The sequence below is a fragment of the Protopterus annectens genome, chromosome 5.part0 (genome assembly GCF_019279795.1).
Source record: "Protopterus annectens isolate FY-2018-M chromosome 5.part0, PAN1.0, whole genome shotgun sequence".
Lineage (NCBI taxonomy): Eukaryota > Metazoa > Chordata > Ceratodontiformes > Protopteridae > Protopterus > Protopterus annectens.
Window position 1 is genome coordinate 391,894,801 of NC_056735.1, and position 15,255 is coordinate 391,910,055.

At 38.1% G+C, this 15,255-nt stretch overlaps 1 protein-coding gene across 3 annotated transcripts in view; it reads left to right on the forward strand.

Moving 5' to 3' along the window:
• The window catches only part of DCAF6 (DDB1 and CUL4 associated factor 6), a 2,031,218-nt gene that overhangs the window by 1,344,798 nt on the left and 671,165 nt on the right, over positions 1–15,255 (forward strand). For all 3 annotated transcript variants that reach the window (XM_044072358.1, XM_044072359.1, XM_044072360.1), the window contains 2 exons: positions 827–944; positions 13,198–13,316. In XM_044072358.1, the coding sequence (XP_043928293.1) occupies positions 827–944; positions 13,198–13,316 (237 nt within the window). The remainder of the gene's footprint in view (positions 1–826; positions 945–13,197; positions 13,317–15,255) is intronic.

A 15,255-nucleotide genomic window follows, 5' to 3' on the forward strand; every position in this document is an offset into this window, starting at 1 on the left:
CAGTTTCTGGACTTTGTTTTCATTTAAAAATATAGTCTTCCATCAGAAAGATGCAGTCACAGTATGGGGAAATGTCTGTCACTGCTATGCAATTTATTCACTGAAGCATTCTTGAGGATGAAGCCGTGTGTGTAGATAATTACTTCTGAATTATAGACACAAAATTAGTTTTGCCTTTTACACCAAATAATGCACATAGGTTGGCACAGTAATGGAACTTTTGTAACATTACTACCTCACAGCTCCTGATTTTACTGGTTCTTTTCCTGGCTGAGGTGTCATGGGTCTGCATGAATTTTTGTTGTCTATGTAGTATTTTGTCAGGTGCTTCAGTTTTCTCTCACATCCCCAAGACATATTGCTAGGTAAACCATCAGTCGTCTAAGTTGCCTGCAGGTGTGATTACAATGAGTGGGTGTGTCTGCGCATGTATTGTATGAGAGACACATCTTCTGCAGGATGTTCCTCTGACTTGTGCTGATTTCTTGCTAGGATAAGCATCTGCTCCCATGCCATCCTAGTAGAATAAAGTAGGTGTTAGAGAATGAATGATTGTGCACATAGTTTTTGATGATGTCCACAGGTTATGTGTCTTGCTTTGCATCTGCATGTACACAGATGTTACTGTTTTGTGAACCATAGAAAACTTAAGTGCATAGGAACTAACTGGATTGTGAATGTTTTTTCCAACTTACACTTGGAATGTTAGTTGCAGGGTGTCTTTGTTCCAGACTGAAATAACTAACAGTATACCTTCATGTGTTTCATTAAACATTTGTGCTTCTTTTGTGTGGTGATTTCTAATTTTTTTTGTTTATTTTTGTAGGTTGCAGTACTTCAAGTTTAAGCCCCAGGGGTGGGGTAGCGGAGCCCGTTTTAAGTTTGCACTACAGCACAGAAGGCACCACAAGCAGCACCATTAAACTGGATTTCACAGATGAATGGTAGTGTATTTTTCAAGAAACTGAAGTGTTTGTAGGAGGAATGACTAGAAATGTATCACATATCTGGTTCATAAAAAAAATATTAATGGTCTTACAAATCATACTGCACAGATGGAGTGGCACAATGGATAGTGTTGTCACCTCTCAGCAAAATGTTACCTGATTCAATTCTTGAATGGGGTGCTTTCCATGTGGAGTCTGCATGTCCTCATTGTGTTTGCATGTCCTCATTATGTTCATGTGTGTTTCCTCCAGGCACTTTGTTTTTCTCCCACATTCCAAAGACATGCAGTAGGTGGATTGGAAGCACTACATTTTCCATAGGTGTGAGTGTGCATACAAGTGTGTGGTGTGGAAGAATAACCATGGCAGGGCTAGCCACTCAGTGGTGTGAACTTTGGCTTTAGATAATTGTTACTGTTGAAGTGACACCCTGACGCCATGAACAAAAATGGGAAAAAGGGCTTGTGGATGGATGGATACTGTATAAGAATACTTACATGTACAAACCTCATAGGAACTGAGGTTCTTGAACCTTGGCAGAGTGCTCCTTTATGCTAAGTATGAATCTCATGGGGTGGTGTGGGGAGTGCAGCACGCAGTAGATTCTCCATCTTTATGCTGTGTGTAGACAGGAAATGCAAACTGTGAGCTTTTTGAGAGTTGACTGGAAAAGTAAACACTTGAACTTGTTATTTAGCTTTATGGAATGTTAACAGGAATAATTTAGAAGGTACAACAGTGAGGAAGGAACGCAGAGGTCCAGGGCTAACACAGAATAGCCAAGAGAATGTAAAAAAATAGGCTTTTTTGTGTTTAAGCATGTGTATGAAGAGTAAGAAAGGGAAGAAGGACTGCACACTTAAGAGGAAAGGGAAAATACACAAGGCTACTGTGAAATGACAGATATCCTGAACAAACTGTTTCCTTTAATGTTTACATGTGTTGAGTAGATAAGAGGTGCTTAGAACTATTTACATAGTAAGTAGGATTAAGTCTGGTAGTTAGAGGAGCTTATCATAAACATCTCTCTTCATTACGCTGTTCTCTGACAGACTAATTGTTGAACATCAGTATCCAGCCTAATTCAAGTTCCTTTTTTATTACTAGGACAAGTAAAACTATTTGTGCCACAGTAAGTGGTAAGTAATTCTGTTTGCCTAACATCGAAGAAGTATGTGATCCACCGTTTCATAAGTTAATTCTACTTTATATGTGTTGAGCTGGCACACTGAGCAGATGTCTGCTGTTTTCTGGATTTTTTTTAGCTAGAGAAGCTAAGTTTTGCATGATTTAAAATTCAAGAACAGGAATGCATTTAGGTCCTTCCACTCCAGTGGTGTTTAGCAACTATAAAAAAATAAGGTGGCCATTTGCTTTTCTCTGTCCAGGGTTCACAGCAGCTTGACATGCTGCCATGATGTGCAAGATTTGTTTTATTTATTTATTTTTTTTAAGCAGGCATTACCTGTACATTAGCACCCTGCTGGAGAACATTTGTACTCCAGTCAAAGTGGCAAAGTACTGGTTTGCCCGTTCTATAAATCTATATAAGAAACATTTTAAGTATGTCCAGGAAACCTTAATGCCTCATACACATTTGGTCATCTCCATCTCCATTAGTATAGCACAGTTGTCAGTAAGTCAGCCAAATGCAGATACCCTGTGAGCTCTAGGACTAGTGTGCGCCTTAGTAGTGTGAAAAAAACCATTGTGTTCCAGTCTTATTTCCAGAAATCTGTCCCTCTTTTGCTGTATGTCACTCTCATAATATTATCGCCATAATTTAATTAGCAGTACTTGGTGAACTATACTGATTTACAGGCACGCGAAACATTCCGTCTTACTAATACAAGTTTGCCTTTGTTATTTTTTGGCACTTCCAGCAGCTCAAAAGCCATATTTCTTTGCAGTAGCATGGCAGCACTCCTTCAGCCTCCTAATGGATATGATGAAAACCCTAATAATTTATACTAAAGGTTCCCTGATTTCAAATGCTCAGTGTTGTTCACATGTTTCCTGCATTTAATATAAACATATGCCTAAATTTTCTAATATATATATATATATATATATATATATATATATATGTGTGTGTGTGTGTGTATGTGTGTGTATAGATATATATATAGAAGTAATGTTTAAAATGTGGCCCTGATTTTTGACCTTTTGCCCCCCCCAAAAAAAACCCTGATATTGAAAGTAAGTGCGAGAAGCTGTGCAAGATGTCTTTGCCTTACACTACTGTCATTCTGTTTATAGTGTGGGTGTGGAAGTAGACTTTTATGATGGAAATGTTCTGAATTGGGCAGTTTTGTTATTATTGATTCAAGCATTTTGTTTCATTGCCTACAGTACAGCCTACTGGAAAATGTTCAAACAATAAATTTAAAATGCCCTCTGTCTAACGTGTGCTGTATTATAGAAGGAATATAACTTAATAAAGTCAGAAAAGTGTATCAAAGGAAAGAACACATGTATGTTTCTTGTTTTGCGTGCAAGGGGCCAATGATTTGAAAACAGTCCAAAGGTAATCTTTATCCACCACTGGCCAGATCCATTTTCTTTGGATGTGTTGTGGGTTTCAATGTTGTTTCAGTGAATGTGAGTTTCAAGGGCAGAGAAGTTTTAATGCCAAGTCTATTTTCATTGTGAGACAGTATTGCTTTGTTTAGCATATGTCTGTTAGTGTTTGTGCATTTTTGTGCTGCAAAATGTAAAAATAAAATCCAAATAATCATTGTAGAAGTAAAGCAGTATGCACACATTAGTGTTTATGGTAAATGGGGCAAGATAGCCAGGTAATGGGACATTGAAATGGCTGCAGGGGGACTCTGGTACCATATTTTGGTTGTCTGTTCTTCAGTTTGCGTTTGAAAGTTGGTATCCCGCAATTCCATTGCAGTAGGTGGGATTACATAATTATATATGCAAATTAGATGTTAATCAGCATACAGATTTCTACCTATTTTTCATGGGCCTTGTCCAGATTTTTGGTGTTTCCAGGTTGAGAGGTATGCATACAACAGACTCAGCCCACATTTAAAATTCCCCTGACTACACACTACACAAAACTGCTGTACTGTATATAACATGCAGTTTATATCATGAAATATTTTAATCAAATACTAATAAGAAACAGAATTGTTTTACTTAGTTATTTTTCCCCTTTGTGCATACCTCTCAACTGTACAGATTTTCAAAAAAATGTCCAGATTTTTGCTAATATTTTTAGCCTGTTACTCATAAAATTCTATTTTTCTGGCAAATCTTTGCCATATCTTTTAAGGACTGAAGTCAGAAAATAACAACAGACATTTCAGATTCAGACTTTTCACCCTTCAGAAAATTCATGCTCATGCAAAACTTGTAATTCTATCAAGTTTCTAGGTTTGTAAGAGCAATATTTAAAAAAAAAGTCCCTATTTTGGGCCATTGTCCCCTAGTTCCTTATGGCTTTGTCCAGAGTTCTTGCTCCAACCAGTTGACAGCTATGCTTGTGCCTTTATAAACATTAATGACATAAAATGGGGTATATGATTCACAGTCCACCCACAAGTTTAGCAAAATTAATAAAGGTCCAGTCTTTCTCAGCCACTTTTTCTTGCAAAGCTATATTTTGAAAATGTGATTGATGATTTATAGTCTCACATGTTTTTTTCTAAGTTCTGTACTTCTAGTCTTCTTCCTGTTTATCTCCATCTCCCAACACCAGACTCTGGTTCAAGTCCAGTGTACTCCTTATTCTTCTAGTTAAGTCCTGTGTTTTTTTCTGTTTCTCATACATTTTCCTTTGGAACATTGGAAAAGGTTTCACTGGCAAAGTTCTCTATGAGTTTTATAGTCAGAAAAAATGAGGAGCAGAGTCCCATTCTGTTTGCTGGTCTATTTTTTGTTGGATACACTTTTTTTATTTTCTCTTTAGCCATTTCTGTATCAAAAAATGGCTTTGATCTTCCAGGAAAAATATTGTGAAGACAGCTGGATACAGTAGCTTGAATACCTGCTTTTAGACACTCCCTACTTGGGGGAAAAGTTTGCTTCTCTTCTGACTGATGTACAATGAATCTATCCTTTTCTACAAACACTTTGCTGTTTTGAATGTTTAATATGTTCCTTTATGCCTCAGTTTTGTAAGGATCAACTCTTTCTGCTGGTATGATAGCATCTTTACTGATACAGGTCTTAGTTGCTTTCTATGGCCAGGTTTGGCGCATACACTTGATGCATATTTTGAGTTAACAAGCCTGCTGTGGAATGCCAGCCCATTTGCCTATTTGTGCCTGCTTAAAATGAATACAGTCTGTTCCTTCCAGTTTCTCTGGTACAGTAGAACATATCCGGTTTTCTTTACGCTATGTCCTCTAACGCTACCATTTTTTGAAATACCTCTTCTTGAGAGGTCTCGTACGTTGCCAGCCTTTTCTTCATTTCAGCCTCAGATTATTACAGTTGTATCAGCTTATTTGAATAGCTATTTAAAACTACTTCTATTTTTTTTCTAGCCTTTTGTTATCTGAGGAGTTGTACTCTTTCAATGTTTCATTTATTTTAATCACCTCTTCATGTGTGTTACTGGAAGGCATATCTTGTACCAAAGCTGAAGCTTAAACTGCTTTTTGTTGAACAGCTGCAGCACTCTTCCCAGCCATTGTTTTCCCTTCACCTTTTCTGGTTGATTTTTTCCAAGTTCTCTAAATTTCTTCTTTGCTGGCATCCAGGCAGTGTACTTACTAGCCAGTAACTGAATTTTACCCAAATGACAGTTTCAGTAGCACTCCTCAGTTTTTATTTTCACACTGGGAGAACTGAAATTAAGCTATTGATCAGAATGCATCTGTCTTGGAGGTCCCAAAGTATCTCACATCTTAAGTTAAATATTGAGGCCCAGTTAATAAACAGGTTCACAATGGCCAAAATAGTTTCACCTTCAGCATGAAGTAACCTGCCAAAAAAGTGCAGACCCAGTGTTTATATTTGTTAAGCCTTTCACAGCCTTTGTATTGAACATTTATGCCATGCACTCACAGCTTTACAGAAATATGTTATTCCTTGCATATTATTTTACTTTGGCTCACTGTGCAATCTTATTATCAATCCAGTCCCATAATATTCTTTTAAGTGGTACTTCATTGAATAAAGAATTCCTGTGTCTGCTCAGACAGACAGGTGGAAATGACAATTTCCTTCATACAGGATTTTCTCCTTAACCCTTATCAGTACTGCAGACACAAAGGGTATCTTAGAAAACTGAATCTTACAGGAGAAGCACCACTGTACACTCAAAGCTTTACTTTTAGTATGCTGTACACCAAAATCATGTACATTACTTTGTACGGAGGAACAACTGTACTTGTACTGAAATCGGTGAGCCTGTGGTGAACTTAAATTGAAATCAGTGAGTCCTCATTGCTTTACATATATTCAGTTGTTTAAAAATTAAGCACAGAGCTTCGGTAGAACAAATACTGTATCTGCATTCAGTTCAGGTGAATTAGCAGTACCCAAAGTGTTCAGCTGTCTAGACACCATTCAGGTAATACAGTCAGTGTCTTAGGCCAGCCTTTGTTGGCAGAATCTTATAGTCATGACTAGAACCTTTCTGTATTAGTTCTGATTCACTATCTTTCTAACATTATTCTCTTAATGATAAGGATGATGATTGTTTTTCTTTCTCAGTAACTAAAGGGATTGGAAATGCTTGCTATCTCTGATGAGGCTTCACCTCATTCATCTAGTAGTAGATGGAGCTTATGTATCTTAAGAAGCATTCAGTCTAACTGCTCCCCCAGGAAGGTTCTCTTTGAAGCAGTCTGGATACAGAAGTTTAAATGTAACATTCCTTTCCCTGCACAACTTCATTACATTATGAAAGATGCTATGTTTTGCCTCATTTCACTTGAGTAGTCATGATCATGCCACCTTTTGATTCTTCCACTCGTTTGACAAAATCCTTTAAGTTTATAGATGTGGAAGCAAACCAGTAGGGGTCTATGAAACTTAACCATGAGTGATTGTGGAAGAAAATCCCTTTGGACTATCTGAATTTCTGAATTCCTCTGTCCTCTCTCAGTAGACCCATCCATTCCACCAACATATCTTTCATGAACTCTGCAGAGTTCAGCCCTTCAGCCTTTTATGGGATACCTCTGATGCATAGGATTTCACCCATGTTTTTGTCTAATGTATCTGCAATTTAACCTCTAAAAGTTCCAAGATTGCTTCCAAAGTAGTTATTCTGTTTTACCTCCTTCATGCACCTACATAAATCCATAGCTAATCAGAATGAAAACTGAAGGCTGCTTCTGCTCCACTTCTTCTGTCTTAAATTGTAACATAGTTTTAATATTGTGCAGTTATGACATTACTGATTCAAATTTCTCTATTTCCATGTTCCTTTTATATTTTCAGTCAGCAATTTCTCAGTGTTAGTTTCAAGTTGCTCCTTATTAGCCCAAGAATCAGTCTGCTTGGCAGCTCCAAACTGCTACAGTCACCTTTTTTCACATTTTCGCTTTCTTTTCATAAAAGCAGAATTAATAAATAATACAGTGAGAGCCTCAGAGGTTAAGCTGTGTAGACTGTTAGAGTCTTGTAGCATTAAGCTTACTGTTTTAAACTTGGAAGAACAGGAAACTCTTTTCTTCATATGTTCTGTCCCAGACAGAAAGTCCACATAGCAGACTCTCTGAAATGTTTTCAAAATGTAGATCTCTGTAAATCTTCCAAAATCCCATCTAATTATCCTCAAGGCAGACCATATTCCTATGGCCATTGTTGTACACAAAACAACAAAGGGCCTTTATCCTTTCAGAGAAGGTCCTCTTTCTAACAAATTGATTCTTATCAGTAGCTGAGCAATCCAAGATAACTGGAAAGGAATTCCTGACAGTGGTAGGTTAAATGGCTTCTTCCATTTTGATGGTACCCCTAGCAAGGTTGGCATATGAAGAAAATACAGTGATACCTGAGGGCCACTTGATGTCAGCATACCCAGCCCATAGAATACCCCATCCCTCTGTTGTCTTGCATCAAGAGCTTTTGTGGTGGATCCATCACGTGCATTACAACAAGGAGGCACCTTTCGAACTAGGCTCTAGCACCCAGCAACCCACCTCAGACTTTTCAGACTTAGCATGGGGAGTCTGCTCAGGAGAGGTAAAGATCTAGGGGACCTGAGACAAAACCCAGAGGAGAAAACACATCAATGTAAAAGAAATAATTACTGTGAATCCTGTCCATCGAGGCTTTCAAGTCTTTTTGGACCACAAATATGTGGTAAATAAATAGGGGTAGACCCAGTCTTATCCTCTATGCAGGTTGGCAGTGCAAGCATGGGAGCAGGCCCAGGTAAAGGGGCTGGCACACAGGATCTCATACTTCCCATCAAAGAAGTATTTCCTGGCAGACCAGCTAAGCAGGACAGAAGCAGACCTACGCAAGTGAATGCTAAACTGGTATGTATTCCTGGAGTAAGTCCACTGGTATGGGGTTGCTAGTAGTCAATCCTTTTGTCTGTTTTGACAACAGGCAAATTAAGAAAGTTTGCAGCAGCACTCCAACAGCAGGTGTAAATAACTTGTGCATGAATTAGATGGGTCGATTTCTTTATGCTTTTCCTCCTATACTCCTAATCCCCAGGACATAAAAAAGTAAAGGAGGATAGGCCAGAAATTATGCTCATAACTCTATTTTACCCCAGACAGCATTTGTTCTCCCTCCTTTTGATTCTGGTAAGAACAAAACTGGTACTGCTTTCTCAGCATGTGAACTTCAAAGCTTAGAACAAAGGGCTATTCATATATCACAGCCTAAGGACTCTAAAGCTGACAGCCTGGATGGTCTAGCACTTATTCACTGTTGACAAATATTTTCAGAGGATATGTTCATTATTTTTAGGGAGACTAAGAAGCCAGGTATATGGAAGTCATACCTAGCTAAATGGAGACAATTCCCGCAGGTGCCAGAGGAAGCCTCATGGTCTAAGAAGAGGCTCTGGTGTCCATTAACCTTAAATATTTGAAAGAGCTTTTCAAATCAGGATTATCATATGCCTGAGTGAGTATTGATTTCAGCTTGCCTGCACTGAGACTCCCTACTCATAGGTTCAAAGATGTATACTAGGGGGCCTTTAAAGCCCAGCCAAGTATCCCAGTTGTATCCTGCAAGTTTATGTTCCTTAAAGGTCATTTAGTGGGGTATTTGTAAGCTATGGCAAGGCTTACAGGCTGCCTCTGTCCATTAGAGACATAGGTGCTAGACCCAGGGTATGTTAACAACTTCATATCCAGTTGTCCAGATTTCCCTTGAATAGGATAAGGAAATAGCTCTACTTCACATAGATGGGAAGCCTGTTCCAGTGAAGGGGAATTCTCTGAGATACATACCTGCCTCTCCCACATGTCCTGTTTATGCCTCAAGCAGAAGTTAAATCCCTAGATCAAGTAATTCTAGTGCTGTTCATTTTGCGAATATGCCAAGTTACATCTGAGTTAGATCCAAGGATGCCTTATATGCTAGACATAGATGACCTCTCAACAGTCTGTAGGCAACAGCGTATCAAGACAGAGCTTTGAGGAGTTCTACATAGGACATGCTGTTTGCACCTTGAATTCATTTTGTGACGGACCTCTGTGGATGTTCCAGTTGTCACATGTGCCTGATCAGGTACTTATTGAAGGGGGCATTGTACTCAGTGATGGGCCTGATGTTCCCTGTTGCCTGCACAGCATTTTCTGTAGGTGCCCTGGTCTTAAAGACCCCCCCCCTGTCCAGGAAAGAGATTACTTCACTCGAAGACCTCATCTCTGTTTTAGAGAACTTTACTTTCCCCCAAACACACATACACACACACTTTTGAGTTAGCTGCTTCAGTACTTGTCAAATGCCTGACTTAGAAAACTACAATTTTAGTAGGCAGTGACATCTGTCAAGAGTATTTCAGAATTGCAAAGCACCCTTATGCTCCTCACCTGTCCTTCATACCCTTGGTGGTAACAGAGGTGTCCTTTAATTAGGATGGTCATCTCCCACAGGTCTGCAAGTAGACCATTTCTAAATGGCTAGCGCACAGTATCTGTTTCTGTTATTTCCATTTGAAAACTGTGCCAGATCATTATCAGAGCACACTCCCTAAGAGCCACAGTTGCAACAACCTCCTTCCTTAGATGGGTTGATACCCAGACCATCCTGGAAGCAGTTACCTGGTAGTCTATCCTTACATTCTAGACACTACAGTCTACATCACTTCCAAGACTTGCCATTGCTATTGTGCGTTGAAATCTTCCCAATAGTTATCACTGCAAGAGTGAGCCATAAGATGATTGTAGTACAGTTTTGTTGGAATTTAACCACAATTGCAGATATCCAAATATGTTCAGTTTTGCAGTATCATTGCCCACCTTCCTCTCCTCAATATCTTTTCTTATGGGCATCCTTGAATTGGGGTAGGTACCTAGACCACCTTTGCCCCCTTTTCTTACAGATACTCTAACCAGGAACCCTTCTTTATCGGGTTGAAGTAAAACCTGGAAAGAGAACTTGACTGGTAGCTTAGTTTGAATGTCTTCTTTGAGAGTCACACCACCAGAACATCCAATGTTTTGGTTTGAAGCAGTTGTGAACACTTATTATCATGGCAAAAAAGAACCAAAACTGGAATTGGTAGTGGACATCCCTCTTATATTACTGACATCCTAACATCTGTTTGAGAGGATGTCTTCCTAGCTTAGGAGGAGTAAGGAAGCTAAGCTTTGTAAGTCAGAATAGATTTTAAGAGCTTATTTAGAAGTCCCAAGAGTTATTACTGCAAAAGGGAACATACTTGGAAATGTGCAGTTATGGTAAGTTCCTAACACAGCAGTACTTTGTTCTTATATAGGTATGTAAGTTAAGTATTAGTGATATAGTTAAACATTTAAAAAGTGAGCTGAAATACAAGTAAAGCATATGGAGAAGAAAGGCTTTTCTTCTGCAAATTCTAGTGGCATCCAACTCCTTGTTAAGAATAACTAAGCCTGTCTTGAAAACACTGCTGACCAAATGATTGATAGAACATGTTTTTCTCTGTCTTAAAAGAAGATTTACACAGAGTTTTTTTTTTTCATTCTCATTGAAAGGTAGTGGAGTATGGAGGAATGTTATAAATCTCTCTCCGTTGAGTAAACATGTTCAAGTACAGAAATTCAACATGGCTAGCTTTTGTTTGTCTTTCCTCTTCTCCTTCATGGGACTTGGATGACATCTCTTGGTCTGAAAGGTGTATAGTGGCATATCCTCTTCTTGGCTCTCACATTAGTTGTACCAGGTTCAAGGTATGTAATAGTACTTACTGAATGCTGTTTTGTTATTGGTGTCACAGCTACTTGCAAAGAATTCTCAAGATTTTCTTCCTTAATCACTGTTGCAGTATTGATTACATATGAGAAGTATCCTGCCAAGAACACCATGTGCCTGGCCAACATACCAAAGATGCTGTATGAGAAGGATGTATAAACCTTCCAGCAGTATGAGGAATGGGCACTCAAGCCATCTGTTACTGTGTGTGCCACATGCAACTGTTCTTTCTTTGAAACTGCTTATAAACTGTAGCTTCGTAAAGCCAGTATAACATTCGATAATTTACTGTTAAACAGTAAGTATGTATTAAAAACAAGAAAAAATAGGTTTGTAACTCAGTGGCTCCCAAGACTTTGGAATAAGTTGTTACAGCACCTACATGTACCTTATGGTACCACATACTGGCAGCACTTGTTAACGATATAAAACACACAGGAGGTTCCCAGGAGTACATAGGATTGGTATAAGGCAGTTCTGCTCATTAGTAAGAGAATGTGGACTGTTGGTTAACTAGGATCATGAGTATTCAAATCCTGTAACAGCAGGATAAATTGACCAGATATATTTAAACTGAACTGTAGTACCCCACTGGTTATGCAGTAGTAAACCCTGCCTAACTCTTTCCCTAGAGTTAGTATACTCACACCTATCAGTGATATGTACACCATCAGTCATGCCCAGCAGTGACATCTTCTGAAACACTTGTTTTTAATAGCCTTTTATATTAGCACAGCATTTATTTATATTGAAATAGTTTATATACTGAACAGTTCATGCAGAAATGGACAGACCTGTAAATAGTACACACGCTTGCATTCATGGAATATGGGTAAAGAGAAAATAGACAAACAGAATACTTACTACTTTAATTGAACTGCCTTTATTGCTATATGGACTACAAAAAGTACAGATGTTTTAACTGTTATGCACACACACACACACACACACACACACACACACACACACACACACACACACACACACACACACATGCGTGCGCGTACGCACACACACACGCACAATGTTGGCTTCCTGATGTAAAGAATACCCACATGCTCATACAAAGATTACAATTTCTGTTGGGGTTAGTATTTTCCTAGTCCATTCCAGATTCCTTCCTGTTTGTGACATAAGAAGGATGGCAGTCACGCCTTATATGAAGTAGCCATTTCAGTTTCTGTGTAATAATACATTAGTAAGTAGGTGAGCTTTATGCTTTTATTTTATTGATAAAGGTAGGTGAACATGAGGGTGGCAGTGCCCCTGCTGTGTACATAAACTTTACAGGACTATCCATTTATTTGCAGCAACATATGTCACCCTTATTTGGATTAATTAAAATGCATTAATTTTCTGTGTGATGTGATTTGTACGCTCCGGGATGTCAACTAAACCAATTTTTTAACTTGTGCAAGTTTTCCCAGGGCCACATCAATCTGACCTGCATATGTTGGTCATCTTGATAACACTATGGGTTCTGTTGACTTTGTTTTGAGGGTGCTACGTTAAAAGTGTAATTCCAAATACTGTCTACTTTGACTTTTGTATGCTTTTTCCTTTTTAAGGATTTTTATGTGTATAAGGTACTTTGACCAGGAAGATGAAAATGTATTAGCTTCTGAAAAATCATATTCATTTGTGCAAGTTATTTCAGTCTTTGTTTAGATGAAGTTTTGATGGCAATTGCACCTTTAATATTATCTCCAGCTGTGTGTGCTTGGGACATCAAAACACATGCCTAAATTGACATTGTACATTTTACAGGATATCTTTGCACAGTGGCTTTTTATGTTCGATTTCCAGTTCTGATTTCCTTTCTGCCCATCATGCAGTAAAACCCTACTAATACATATGGAAATACGGAATGTATTATTGTGTTCTACAGTATAGTAAATGCCTTTTATTTTTTTACTAGGAGCAGCACAACTTCAAGTTCTAGAGGCAGTGGAAGTCATAACAAGCCAAATGACCAGGAAACTTTCCTTAAAGCACAAAGCACAGAACAGAGTCCTGCAGCAGAAGTCTCAGAATCAAGTAGGAATCAGAATATTTTTCCTATTTTGAAAACAGGAAAAAGACAAAAACAGATGTCCGTGCATGAAGAGTAAATTGCTATTTTGTTAATGGGGGTTCCCTAGAAAAGCAAATTTAATTGCAAGAAGCAAGTTTTCAGTTTGTATATCAGAATGGGAACTGTGGAAAATGTTAAAAAGTAAAGAGTAATTTTGAATAAGAAGTAGTTAAAATCATCTAGTAAAAATGTAGTGCATCTGTCTGAAAATGTTGATATTCTCATATACACTCTGCAAAAACTATATGCTTTACCCTTTTACTTCTGATCATTTTCTAGAAGTTTGTCTTTAAAGTACTGTTTTTTAGTTGTTTGGTCCCTGTTTATAAAGGGTTGTAACTCCAAAATTGTTTGATACATTTTCTTAAACTTTCTATAAAATAATGCTATGGCAGGTACCTATAAATTACGGCTTGACTGGGATCCTAGATTCAGTGATAAAACAGCAGTTGCATCTTGAATTTTAATGTAAAAGAAACAATTTGATGCCATTTTGCCAGAACTTTTAAATGAGTGAAAATCTCACATTTATAAAGAAATAAGTATTTTTAGACCTGAAGTCACAGCAGCATTCTGTATTTTGTTGGCATTTACATTTCTTACTTTGAAGAGAATGCCACATTCTTGTTTTAAACCAGATGTTCTGCATATATTGCAGTTAGTTTCTAATGACCATTTTGACCATAAGTTGCCATTACCAATAAGTGCTACTATCTCTGTTTTCCTTTCAAATGTTTTTTTACATAAATGTTTCAGCACTATGCACCTGTATACTCCTGTGATCTGATATTGTCATTTTCATTCGTTCCTCAACAAATGGGTCTTGGATCTGACTTGGCCACTTATTTCTAGATTCTTGGATCCGATTCTCGAGCTTCTCCCCTTATCCATAATTCACTGGCCATTGCATTACCTTAGATCTCATTTGCCATTCTAACAAGATGGTCGGGATTGTGTTTTCTCGAGCTCAGGCAGTTATTTTTCTGGATTAGTGAGTAAAAAAACTAAAGTTTACCCCCATGTTCTTTGTGTTTCACTGTTGCAGTCATCACACTTGGGTTATCCTGCCAGGTGTAGCCCTCAGTCGGCCTGAATACCAGAGGCTTAGTATTTCTGCATCAGTTGCTGTCACTCCAGGACTGAAGTCTAGGGTTGCCAGCTTTCTTTGGGGCTAAAACCAGACTAAGGTCACGCCCCTCGCATCACCCGTAACTCCACCCATTCCCACCCCCTCTCCCATCCATGCCCCACCCATTTTGTGACATCACAGTGACATCAGCTAATGAGAACGCCCTCTTTTTCGGTTCCAGATGCCTGCAGAGCCGTATGGTGAATAATCTACTCCTATTGATGTATTGAGAATAGGGGCACAGTAAGCAATGTTATCCTTACTTCATCATTAACACTCCGTACCAGATGGTACAATTTTTCCCACTACACACACACACACACACACACACTGGAATTAGATATTTCTGGATGAAGTTATGAAATTTGTCATTTAAAAGTATAAGTAAGACTCTTGAGTACATTAAATGTAACGGTTGCTGCTGCGGAATCGTATGCTGCATCATTTTATATAATTGTTTGAATTTAATACAGAAAAAGAAAAAAAATACATGGGTAGAACAGAGATATTAGGTGTATTTAAGCAAAATGAAGGCAAAAGCTTGCCAGCAATGCAGAAACAATGTAAGAAAGTTAAAGTCTTATGTAATTTACATGCATGGCATGGTAATAATACTGAAAAGTGCTAGTGGATATAATGCACATTATGATCAAAATTATTTTTGTCTAATGTTTAGTTTGTTACACTTTTTCCATTTTGTGATTTATGTTTAACAGAAATTATCGCTAGTCATAATACTATATGCATTGTATACAATATCATCAACAGCAGAA